Source organism: Melanotaenia boesemani, chromosome 3, assembly GCF_017639745.1.
Source record: "Melanotaenia boesemani isolate fMelBoe1 chromosome 3, fMelBoe1.pri, whole genome shotgun sequence".
NCBI lineage: Eukaryota > Metazoa > Chordata > Actinopteri > Atheriniformes > Melanotaeniidae > Melanotaenia > Melanotaenia boesemani.
In genome coordinates, this window is record NC_055684.1 from 16,913,647 (window position 1) to 16,926,828 (window position 13,182).

The 13,182-nt window shown below is 38.9% G+C and overlaps 1 protein-coding gene across 1 annotated transcript in view; it reads right to left on the reverse strand.

The window, feature by feature from the left end:
* The window catches only part of LOC121636950 (dedicator of cytokinesis protein 3-like), a 135,829-nt gene that overhangs the window by 13,568 nt on the left and 109,079 nt on the right, over positions 1-13,182 (reverse strand). Inside the window, exons 25-42 of the mRNA XM_041980818.1 lie at positions 12,655-12,755; positions 11,789-11,870; positions 9,945-10,115; positions 7,869-8,061; positions 7,305-7,432; positions 5,898-6,044; positions 4,829-4,927; positions 4,523-4,617; positions 4,325-4,400; positions 3,304-3,404; positions 2,769-2,827; positions 2,509-2,657; positions 2,315-2,400; positions 2,117-2,143; positions 1,376-1,471; positions 1,003-1,063; positions 791-884; positions 553-701 (exon numbers count right to left, since the gene is read on the reverse strand). Of these exons, the coding sequence (XP_041836752.1) occupies positions 553-701; positions 791-884; positions 1,003-1,063; positions 1,376-1,471; positions 2,117-2,143; positions 2,315-2,400; positions 2,509-2,657; positions 2,769-2,827; positions 3,304-3,404; positions 4,325-4,400; positions 4,523-4,617; positions 4,829-4,927; positions 5,898-6,044; positions 7,305-7,432; positions 7,869-8,061; positions 9,945-10,115; positions 11,789-11,870; positions 12,655-12,755 (1,914 nt within the window). The remainder of the gene's footprint in view (positions 1-552; positions 702-790; positions 885-1,002; positions 1,064-1,375; positions 1,472-2,116; positions 2,144-2,314; positions 2,401-2,508; positions 2,658-2,768; positions 2,828-3,303; positions 3,405-4,324; positions 4,401-4,522; positions 4,618-4,828; positions 4,928-5,897; positions 6,045-7,304; positions 7,433-7,868; positions 8,062-9,944; positions 10,116-11,788; positions 11,871-12,654; positions 12,756-13,182) is intronic.

Sequence of the window (13,182 nt, forward strand, 5' to 3'; positions counted from 1 at the left end):
GACCTTGAACATTTTCATTGTTTTTTTCAGTCTAATGGAAAAACACAAACTTAAATCAGTTTGGATGTTGATAAAAGGGTTTTTGTAAGTGAAGAACTGGTAATTCTGATGAATTCTGCATAAATGCAGTAATTACAAACTAACTGGTATGCAGCATGATACTGCATTTCATTAAAACTCAAAAATTTTAATGAGAACGACCGGGCTTGTATGTCTTTTTAAACAACACCTTTTTTTTATCCTGTCTCCTGCCTGTTAATTGCGGGGATAGGCTCCAGCTTCCCCTCCACCCTAAATTTGAATAAGCGGTATGGAAATGAATGATGAATTAAACTGTAATAATCAGTTGTTTGTTATCACTTATGTCAGTTTGTGTTTCCATGAATGAGACAAACTCATATTACTGTTCAGTCCCTGTCAGCAAACATGTTGCCATGGTGTTTGTAAACACAAAATACAGTAAAATGTGATGTTGTAAGACCTGTCCAGACTTTAGCCTGCTCCTCACCCACCTTCAATTCTATTCAGTTTATATAGAAAAGGGCTCCTTACCTTGCCCTTGTTGAAGTAGTGGATGACTTTGCGGCAGAGGCCCTCTTTGCGGTGCCACTCAGTCTGAGCAGGATAGTGCAGGAACTCTTTCAGAGGTCTCTCATCCCAGTGCAGCAGCTCCCAGTACAGCAGCAGCGTGAACGCAGCCTCTGTGGCCAAACGAAAAGCAGCAGGACATCAGCAACACTTCTGTCACAACATCTGTATGCCTTAGCGAGTCTTTCAGTCTGTGGCGTACCGGTGTAGTTCTCCGCCTGCAGGTGCATGTCGCACAGTTTGTGGATGTAGCGGATGTACATCTCCTCTTTGTTGATTTCAGACTTGTAGAAATTCTGATAGAAAGCAAGCAAACAAAAATGAATGAAAATGCACACTGTGTGGATACGTCAAAAACTTTTCTTCATTTGCAAAAAAAGTTGCCAAAACAAGACGACATGGCATAGATCTTACCAAGAGGTTAACAGTGCAGCCAATCTTCTTGTTTTCTGTCTCATCTCCTTTCATACAGTCCCTGGATGAAAACAACTTCATTATAAAAAGTAAACCCCATCTGCTAATGAGCCTCTGATTCCACTGCTGTGATTTTTTCTAAGCAACTTTTCTAATAAGGTTTCTCTCTTTATGCCTCTAATGTTTTCTTTAGAAGTTTGGACGCTAAACTGGCCTCTTAAACTGCTAAAACATTTTTAAACAAGACATCTATTTTCCTTAAAAAAACTCTGCCCACAGTTTGATTTCAAAGTTTCATGGAAGTTGCCATTTTTTATGCTCATATAAGAAAACAAACTGCTGCTGTTTGAGTGTTTGCATGAATCATTGTTACCGGTAGTCCAACAGTCGCTCCATCAATCTTGTCACAGAGGTAACAAAAGAAATCCCTGTCTCTCTCCACGTCTCCTGCTCGATCTTCTCCAGCAGACTTTAAAGAAAAAGAAAAAATAAATAGACACTGTAGTGTGTTCAAACACTGGCAACAATCTCAAAATGTTGACGTCATTAATCTGTAAGGACTTAATCCCGACGCAGTTTTGTTAAAGAAATTACAGACCCAAATGATATTTTTAATGAAAAACGAAAAGGTAGCCCTTAAAAGACGGAGTTACAGCCACCAATCTGCACAATACTGTGTTAAAAAAACATGCTGGACTTTATTTATGCAGGGCTACACACTTCCGATTTTCCAGGTCATTTAACCTTGGAGGTGCAACACTTTTGCCAAATACAGCAAGAATTGATGTCCCAGGAAATACCTGGTTGGAAGGTAGTTAAACGAGCAAACTCTGCTTGGTTAGTTTAAATGATGTCAAAATGAACCTTCTTGATGTTGTAAAGCATGTTTTCTTTAATCAAATTTACTCGTCATCACATTCAAAGCAGGGGGCAAATTTTACTGTGTACATTCAGAGATTTTCCTTTTGGGCCTGTTAACAGAGTCTTTAATTTAGGTTTTACAGACTTATACTACTAACTTCTTGGTAGGCAATAACGCTGACTGGACTGCCTGCTGATTTGTGACTCAGCAGAAATATCCACAGCATGGATCTATGTGTAAGAGAAGTCATACCTGGGATAGGGCCCAAACAGCTGGGTTCTAGTCCCGCAGCACAGAGTAAAGCACATGAAAGCAGCGTTAGAGCAGGAAAGCTGAGAGCTCATTTTTATTATCAAATAGAGGGAAGGACAGAAGGAGTCACGTTGGTTTTAAAACAGAGTGAGATAGAGGTTTAGCACACACAAAGAGAAACTACTCAGTGTTCCTCACAGCAAGCTGAAGAGTTCTCTGTAGTTCTCGTCACCTTTCCCCTCAGAGACCAAACTGTCCAGCTTGTCAATCAGTTCAGCCTCCACCTGAAAAAGAAAAAAAAATCTTCTTTTGAGTTATTATGTATAACCAAGCAGAACTGTTGTTTTCCCAGAGGTGGTGTGAGAGATGTGGTTATTTACACGTTGGTGTACCTGTTTGAAGTTTCCGTTCTTGCGCTGCTCCCAGTCCATCATGTCGTGGAAAATGGGAATCATGATGTTTCTCACCTCCACCTGAGGGACCAGCGTCACTCCCAGGAAGGGACCGATCATACCAGGGATGAAATGGATCTTATTTTCACCTGCGATCAGAGTATCAAGGTGAAGAATGATGTTTTATTTAGAACAGATGAAAAAATACTACTAACTATAATAACTTGAACTATAAGTAAACCATTATAAAAGGATCGTACCCAGTTTCTGCCACATACTGAAAAGCTCATAGGTCATCATCACTCTCATGTCACCATACCTGCAATAGCACATATAAATTATTTAAAATTTGATAAAATATTTTTCATTTTCTCAAAGTTAGTCATTGTCATAGTTTAAAAATCAACTTTAGGGGCAAAATATTAAAATGATCATTTGGTTGAATTCTTATGTTTGCATAACTGGTATTTAAATCAGTGTAATTTAATTCACTTCTTCATGAATCTCACAAGAGGATTGTTGGTAATGCAAAGCAAAAAAAAAAAAAAAAAGTATAAACTGTTAAGATGCAGGTATGAAGGTTTTTATCCCACCATCTGGTGAATTTTATTTAATCGTTTGTCACAATTTTCTTAGGGGTTGTAAGAAAAAAAAAACTTGGTCCATAGTGGTGAGGTTTCCTGTTTTTAAGTAGGAGAACTTGGTTAACCGCAGTAAAGTGATGATTATGTGCCATGCTGTGACTTCTCTTTTTATGCTAGTTGGTGCATACTGTATCTGTGTGGGCTTACTCACTTGTCTAAGACCTTCTTCCTCTTAGCCGGACTCAAGATTTCCAGCTGTAAACTTGGCTGGTTGATGTAAAGCACAGCCAAACTGAAGTAAGAGTTCCACACCTGGTAACACACAAACTTACATTACAGCACATGCATTCCCAGTGCTCAGCTTGTTCATACACTGAGCTCAGCACACAACTTTTATTAAAAGGTTGTTGTTATATTTTATTTTATTTTATGTATGGATGTAGTGTGTGTGTGTGTATGTATATATATATATATATGTATATATATATGTATGTATATATATATATATATATAATGTATGTGTGTATGTATGTATGTGTGTATGTGTGTATGTATGTATGTGTATGTATGTATATGTATATGTATGTATATATATATATATATATATATATATCTTTATATTATAACGGTACATATTTTTGCTTTTCTTAGACTTGTAAATAATTTCTATTGCACTTTCTTGCTGTGATGTATGTTCACCTTATTTTGCCTCTCTGTACTTTATTCTATAACAAGAGCTGCTGTAACAAGTGAATTTCTCCACTGTGAGATAATAAAGTCTAATCTAATCTAATCTAATCTAAAAGAATCATCAGGGATCATATGAGTGCTGAAAGCGGCCTCCTGATAATCTAAATGAGGAAGTTTACATTTCCTGCTCCTTGTTCTCTGAACGCTGGCCTCCAAATCAGTAAATCAGCTACTATTAATGCAATAGCTCATTGTTTTTTGTCATTTAAAAGAACAATTTTAATTGAAATTCTTGATAAAGCATGAAAAATCAACCATAGTGGATCAGCAGAAGTCATTTGTCAAAAAGAAACTATAGAGAAGCAAAAACAAAGTTCTGATAAACCAGAGACATTGAGGGTATTTTTAACATCACAATTACAGTAATAGTTTCCTCTCTATGCAAGTGGTGAAAGTCAGTGGTTTGTGGTTGAGGTGATTATGTACAAATGTCTTTAATTTGTGCTGTTTTTGAGAGAAAAAGTGAAGGTAAACTCTTTTACCTTAAAGTCAAAGTCAGTTTCTGTAAAGTTCTTGTGGAGAGCAGGGGAGAGGTACTGAGCTGTGGTTAGGATGATGCTGCAGGAAGGAAACACACATAGGTGGTGTTAGTTGCTGCTGGGTGTGGGTGTGGCCTGAGGTACTGGTGCATTTCAAGACTGATGTGGACTCAGGGTGTGAAGATTTTTTCTGTTTCTCACTTGCTGGTGAGCAGCCTCATGACGTTCCAGTCACGGGGGAAAATACTGAGCTTCATCAGATTTCTGAACACACACAAAATCTTCAGCAAGAACTCCTGCAAAGGGAACAAAAAATATTATAAGTCTGAAATGCCAGCAAATGAAGTCCAATACACTGGAAATATGACCTTTTAGCACCAGTATGTCATCATGTGTTTTTACATCTTCATGACTGCTTAATTAGACTTTTCTGGACTTTACATCAGCTGTCTCTCTCTGCTATGGCAGTGACATAACTGCAGTGTGTTCTCGTTGGGTTTCCTCTACCTTGAGCTCATCCTTGCTCTGAAAGTTTTCTATTAGGTGTTGAAAGTGGATGTCTGTCATTTGGCGGAGGAGTGACAGGAGGCAGGACACGTACTCTCCCTGCCAATTAGGAAAGAAAGAAAGTCATGTGAGCCGATCACACGGAGGCAGTTATCAGTAAGTGAACAGCTGCAGATGATGGAGTCAGGCTCTTTCCCAGACTGATCTCTATTCACCAGCCTGTCAGTGCAGGATGTCACTGACACTGATCGCCAAACAATATTCATGTGCAGTAAAGCTGCTTTATTTTTCAATAGATATATGTCCAACAAGTTAAAGATTAAACATATTCCTTGTTATTTTCTTTATTTAAATTGAAGCAACTACTGTACAGTTTAGCTACAGATTTACAAATTTAACTTCCTTATTTGGGCATCCTGTTAAGTTAGATCTGGGTGTGGTGGAGAAAGCAAGCAGAGACCAGACTGAGACGGAGCCAGAGAGGAATGGGGTGACATGTAAATATAGACTGGTGGACCAAAATGCAATTTCTAAAATGCATTACATTTACAAACATAACCAAGATAATCAACCTTACCTGAATAGAAACCATCAAAGAACACAATTACATGACATCTCTAAGACACTTACAGCAAAACATACTTTTAAATCATTAGGGGACAATATGAGGAAATGAAAAATAGTAAATAAAAACAATATATTTTATTATGAATTTTGGCATGCAAGCATTTACAACAGGGAACAGGGATGTGGTATCCAGTCAGAAACGGATCAACAGGTAAAGGTGGAGCGGGAATTATGAGAATATGGATTAGAGGAGGGCAATATGGACAAGATCAATAATGTAATTATTATTTAATTATTATAAAAATCTCAGTGTAGCATTTTTTGTTAAAATCTGTCTTATAAATACCTGAACCAGAACTGTATTAATGTGTGAAAAGGGACAACGAGGTGATATAATTGTACTATTGCCCAGCCCTGCAGACAGACAGAGAGGTGGCTCGAGACAGGATGGATGAGTGGCGTGGGAGGTGAAGTAGTAGTAGTCGTATTGTTAGTTACTAACAGTGATCTCCGCGGTGCACTGCGGACAGCGTTGACCCCTTACCGCCTCCTGCGATTGGCTCTTGCTCATGATTGACAGAAGGGTCTGCAGGAGGACATCCAACAGGGATTCTACCATCATCTCCACCTCCTCCTGCACTGATGTGTCCTGCAGGAAGAAAGGCCAGATAAAAATGGTGTGAAGGGAAAGGGGGAAAGCAGACAGCAGAAACAGGAAGAAGGAAAGGAAAAGAGAAGAGGAACATCACACGAGTAAAGACAAAAAAAGGGGAAGTGCAGTTCTTTATTAAGAAAAAAAACTAGAAGCCACTCTATCCTTTCCAGGGTGTTCATGTGTCTATGTGTGAGCTGATTTGTCCTTGAATCTCTTCAATTTGAAATCAACCACTTCAGCAACAAATGCAGTCTGGATATTCATAGTCCAGATTCTCACAGTCACAACAGGTTGAATCTTTTTGGATTTTATAACCTTCACAGGAAGATTTTTTCTTAAACAAAGAAGGTTTGCCATGGCAACCCTGTACTGCAGAGGCAGAGCAGAACGTGACAAAATTCAGTAAGGATGGGCCCAAAGACTGAAGTCTGAGTGAACACCTGCTAAAGGAAGAGACACCGTGGCTGGAGGATGAGGACATGGCTATATATGCCAAAATGCCCATAACTACACATACAAAATATATTATGACTGCATTACATGAAAGCAATTAATCGGCTAAAGCACATTAATGTAACAAAAGGCATTCAAGACATTTATGGTCCAACAGGATAGTAAGAGCTCAGTGAAAATAGATTACTATAGAGACACCTGCAGCATGTTTGTATAACAGAAATAAGAAAGTCATGTGAAGGGATGTAGTAGGGCTTTAACAATTCTGGCCTCACATTTGCTTTGCCTCTGTATTCTGTTTTTTTATGATAAATGTTATCTGACTTCTACAATCTGTTGCTCTAAAACTCTTTTTTTAAAGTCATGTTTGACCTTCTGTGATTTATAGAACAAGCCAATATTTTTGTAGATAAGTGAGTGGACAGTTGGAGGAGGAGAGACCCAGTCACACCTCCCCCAGCTCTGCATCGCTGTCAAACCAATCAGATAAAACAACTGCTAAAAGTCAGGACTAACTGGAAACTTTCCCATTATGTGACATGATAAACAATGCAGCCCTAAAGGGGTACTTTAACTGGGTAATTTGGTTGTTGTGATGTTTATTATTATATTTATTATGTGTTTTTGAACAAAGCTCCCAGTGAACACTTGTAACTCTAAGTTAAATGTTGATGCTCCTGTAAATAAGGTTTACTTCCATTAGTTTAGAAATTACAGGCCCTTAAGACAACACAGACATATTTGTCAGCATTAACAGTCATATTTGCATATATTGTGTAATTGTGTGTCCATGTGTGCTACCAGGGAGCTGGTCTTGATGATAGAGAAGATGGAGCTGAGTATTCCAGAGCAGATGAGCAGTTCTTTCTGCTGTCTCAGGTGGAGATGGATGTGGTGCAGAACCACAGGCAGCAGGATCCTTCGAGACTCTGAGGGCAAACACAAACACACACACACACACACACACACACACACACACACACACACACACACACACACACACACACACACACACACACACACACACACACACACGCTGATTATCAGGCATTCATTATATACATCTGAATGAAATTCAAATTCTTAGTAGCAGATTATTATCCAAACTGCTTACAAATACCTTATAGAAAGCAATAACTGTGCATTTCTACAATGCAATGCAGCCATAACACCACTGGTGGAACACAGGAGAGATTTTCCTCATTGAAAGACACTGACTGGACTAAAAACAGCTTGGTCAGCAGATTAACCGACTTGTGCTTTACTCAATTAGACTTTTTCACATTTAAACTGCATTCACAGCCTTTTCCTAAAAATAATGAGATGTGTTTGTGACACAGATGATCAGTTAACTGTATCATTTACCAGGGAAGGAGAAGAGCCTGCTGTCCACAGTTCGAGCTATGGACTGAAGTTTGACCACATCCATGGACTGTCCGATGTGCACCGTGGATGGCATGCTGCCTAGAGTACCACGCACAAACTCTGCCACCTCTTGCACTGTAAACATCTGCAGCAGCTCATCAAAGATAGCTGGGAATGAGTTCAGGAGCGCAGCCTGAGGAAGAGCAGGAGAGAAACAGGTGAGCCGTGATAGGAGAGGAATTCTCACAGAGGAGAGCAGAGGTCAGAGGTGGGAAGGCCAAGGTTTATGTCATGGAGAGAGCAACTGGGTTGCAAAGGTAATGGTGTTAGTTTCTGTGAATGTAATGAAGAGAAATGTGACTTCTGTAAAACAGCAGAAGGCAGCGGAGCTCAGTCGCAGTGAACACAGGGAAAAGCTGCTTTTCAAAATGAATAATCTGTTATCATACACAGCTCCTCATGCAAGTTTTCACCGACCCCAAAACGTCTAAATGTTCTCATCAATGGCTCCCTGTTACACACAGATTTTTGTTTGTTTTTCTTTTTGTAAACTAAGCTACTTCATTTTGTTAAACAGCTGTTCACCTGTATTGAAAGGCTTGTGTGAGAGTGGAAGAAGACAGAATATATTCACTTGCAAGATGTTACATCCCAGAAAGGTCAAAGAGAGAGATTAATAAGACAAAAGGAGGAAAAACATACTAACTGATAGGGAAAAGTGAGAAAAGTTAATCCAAAACCAATTCAACATGATTAGAAACACACAGCACAGAAACAAGAGTGACAGACATCCAGCAGCTGGTTGAAATAAAACAGAATAATAAATACAGGACTGCAGGATAAATCCAGGGATATTTGTAAATCGACTAATTTTATTTTTCTGCCCTGTGTAGCTTAACTCAGCATTCATGGTGAAGAACAATTAAATTTAGTCACAAAGTTAAATTATGATGATCTGAAAGGTGCTAAACACTCAGCTCTAGTTTAAATAAAAATGTCTTTCAGGAGGATGACATCATCTTCTGTCTTAGTTTTTATAGCAACTTAGATGGAAAAATCTTCACCACAGAACTGATATGGATCAAGTTTAGACACAAAAATGTCTCAGCAGAAAGACTAATCAATAAACAGCATAACATGTGAAAAGCTTGATTATATTTTTAGGCATATATTGTAATTTATTTAGATAGAGATGTTTAAATGTGTTCAGAAAAGCTGACTCATAAGCAGTGGTTTATAAACAACATCTACTGGGTGTGACAAGTCAGTGCAGGATTGACACGAATGTGTGCTTATGTGTGAAGTCAATCAGGGTGTGAAGATTCACAGATGTGCATGTGTGTGTGTGATGTTAGGCTAACAAACAGCTGAAGAGGTGAATTAGGACTCTTGGCTTCACACGGCAAACTGGGAGTTGTGGCTTTCTTTCAGACGTCTACTTACTGACAGTGGAGGCGGCCGCAGAGCGTTGGAGCTCAAGGCCTGAGAGCAGTTGGCTTGCCCACTGCCAGGAACCTGTCCTGGGACAGGGGGCTGGGTTTGGCCCAAGGCAGGGACTAGTGCTAAGGGAGCGGTATGCACAATGCCAGGGCCGGGGCCAGGGGCTTGAATTGGGCCTGGACAAGGCTGGGAGCCCTGTGATGTATGGGTGTGGGAGGAGAACCAGGAAAATAATAGGGACCCAGTTTCAGGACCAAAGAATTAGGGGAGAGTGAAAGAGAAGGTGAGGATAGGAAGTGAGGAAAAGTTGAAGGTAAAAGCAGAGAGGAGGTGCAGAAAGGAGATAAAAGTCAGATTAAAGCAGCTACTGCAAGAGGTGATAGAAAACAAGCTTAATGAGAAACTTGACTAAACTACAAGTAAAACTAAAGACATATTCGTGGAACTAGCGGTTATTAAAGCAAATACAAGTCTTATGTGAACTGCAAAGAGACACGTTTCAGTTTAAGCTGTCAAAAAAGACTGTGAAGCAGATCCAAATTAAATCATTTTCACATTTGTTGCTTTAAAAGGACTGAACAGGTAAAGAGCCAGTGTTCAGTCTGTCCAGCCAAAGTGCAAAGTGTGCTTCCTCACCTGAGTGAAGATGAGGGTCTCAGAGTTGCGGCTGTCCAGGCTGAGGACGAAGCGGATGGACTGAAAGAGTTCCTGGATGCTGGTGCGAAACTGCTCCTCCTCCATGCCACAAGTAGCCCGAGAATAAAGGATCCGAGACTGGACGATGAACTTAAACAAATACTCCAATGCCTGAAGATTGTTTGTGTGACAGAAACATTGAGAGAGGGAAAAAGTAGAAACACTGACATAAACACATATATCAGTTTCCAAAGTCTGGATATTTGCTTAGTCAATCAATTTCATCCTGTATCATTTTAAGATATACTGTGGAAAAGAGGTTATCAAGAGATTAATTTGTTCAACTAAATACAAAAAAGAAAAAGAGAATTTAAAGATACATTAGATGTAACAGACGTGAAAGGCTGAGGACTGTTTTACTGTATGGAGCTGGACTGTTAAACTGTTTTTCTTTTTTTTAAAATTGAATTTCTACAGAATATTCTTAAAGTTGGTCTACAATCATGGTTTCATAAAGCACAACAACTGAGTACAAACAGCAAATAAAAGTATTTCATCTCACCCCAAACACTCAAACACATTATATAAACCAAGTACATCATTAGCTTCAGACCAGTAACGGGCTGATGGCCTCATCACAGAAATGTGTCGTTTATTAATGCCAGTATTTGGACAATCTGCTAAAATCAGAGAGGAAAAAATGAGAATACGAAAAATTGCATTCACCGTTGCAGATCTGCCAACAAACGAGCTTGGAAGCCAATTTGAGAGTCGTCCAGTTTAGAGTAAAGGGTCACATGAACCATTTCATACTGTGAGTGTTCCAGACTGTATGTAGATTAACTGGAGCTACACACTGTTAAACATAGTTATCTGAATTTATTAAGAATATTTAGACATATTGAAAAGTTGTACAGAGTTTTATAAGAAAAAGTGGAGCAGATAATAAAAACTAGAAACAAACAGCATGATGGCTTCTCATAGACTTAATTTCATATAAATAATGAGTGCATATTTAAGCATTAGGCTAAATAAAGCCACCTGAACATGCCTGGGTGTTTCAGATTTAAACACCCTTAGGAAACTCAGTCAGGTCCAGTTGCCTTAGATATACCATGACCTGGTTTACAGGGAATCGTCGGAGAGTACATACTGATGAGTGTACTAGTTTATGAAATATAGCGAGAAGCTAACCATCATTGACAGGCTTCAAAAGGAAGAACAAAAAACAGTCTGATCTGAAGCCACAGCTGCAGCGCATGTCAAAACCATCCTCAATAATTCACACCGTCCACTTCTACATGACAGCGTGACCCATTTGAGATGGATGTTTGAGTCAGATGAATATTTCAAAGTGCTGAGCAGCTTTGTAAAATACATGTGGTACATTCTGCATTTACTTTACATGCTACATCTATTCTACTCTCTGCCTACAACTCCAAACACATGCTGTCTGTTTGTAGACAAGTAAGGACATTACATGAGGGTTGATGTGTAAACTTTAAGTTTGAAGATTAGAGTTACAAATTTTACATGAAACATATTTGTGTGTGTGTGTGTGTTTTTTTTTAAAGTGGATATAGGTTCAGCAAAATGGTGTAATAAACATGATGTAAATGTGAAATGGCTGTAATGCATGCAGACATTATTTAAATAAAACATCTCATTACACTGTACACGGATATCTGAACGTTTGTGATGTGCAATGTAAAAGTGTGATGTCTGCATGAACATTAAACAAAAGTGGATACCAGTCACAGTGAGCTATGTTTGGTTCTGCTCAGAGTTTAGATTTTTACTCATCCGTGTAATGAAAACATGGAAATCTCTGTGGTCAGACTTACCCTCATGGCTTCCTGTATGTGGTCTTGTCGGACCACTTCAGCAGAACGGTCCATGTACCACTTGAGACAGCGGATCAGCTCTCTGAAACCACCCAAAAATAAATAAATAAAACACACCTTTCTTTCCTGAAGAGGCTGAGCAGAACTCAGTGGGGAACTGTTCAATTTGTGCCTGATTTAAAATGGTAATGAGTGTTTTCTCTGCAACATGATCATTTATTTTATGTTGACTTCCTGAGCTTCTGTTAGGAGCACAGGGCCCATTGTTTCCTTCAGGCTCATTAACAGACAACACTGTATATATCTACACCAGTTATGCTAACTGTGGAGCTTACTGAGGCACAGTAAGATAAGCAGCAGCTGAAAACATTACAAAAAATGAGAACAAACCAGAACTGTGAAGTTCTGAGCCAAACAGCTAAATTCTAATAATGAGCTGAAACCCACAAATAAACAACAAAACAAAGCCTAGAGAGTTTAGAGGAGACAGGTTTAGATGATCTATAGTTGCATATGACTCAAAGGTGTACTTGATTTTACATTCATTCCATTTCCTTCAAGGTATTTGGGACTATGGAGGGAAATTAGAATAAGATAAGCAAAGCATATCAGGCAGTTGGGGAAACTGTGCAGACAAATCATATTCTTTAAAATCTATATATCAATAATAACCTTGTAATTTGTGTACATGTAGTGTAAATGTACCTGTGAGAATTAAGACAACACAACAAATAAATGGCATATTTACTACTACAGCAGATTGCATTTCTGTTATTAAAAGTGCATTAGTTTATCTGAGTTTGTGTGCAGAACGGTGGACTAGCTGCTAATGTTACTGTCAAGGCGGAAGTTAGTAAAACACTCACTTGTAGGCCAGGGCGCCTGCAAAGTGCTTCTGGATGTATGTGTCCATCACCGGCCTGAAGTGGTAGTATTTACTGTCCCTGAGCAGGTTTATGATGAACACCTGAAAAATAAACAGTGACGAAAACATTAAGCAATAAAACTTCATAGGCCCAGATAAGACTCAGTTGTTTAAGGAGCATTTCCACACGTAGCTTAACTCTTCTACTCAGAATGAGTTAGAAAGATTTGTCCAGCTCTTGGCTCAACTAAGTACTGAATAAGCTGCATGCACTTATGCCCAAGGTGATATTGTTGGATAAAATCGTGATCTTGTATTTAAACAAAATGACTTACAGAAAACTCAAAAAAAAAAAAAAAAAGATTATATATGCACTGCTTCTAGCACTACATGACAGCACCTGGGTCCAACTGGACTCACAGCAGTCTGACTACAACTCAATGATGACGTCCCATCTTGTTTGAATTCTTGCTTGCGTTGTTCTTACTTTCAAATGTAAGTCATGTAAGTTTCATAAGCTAAATGACTG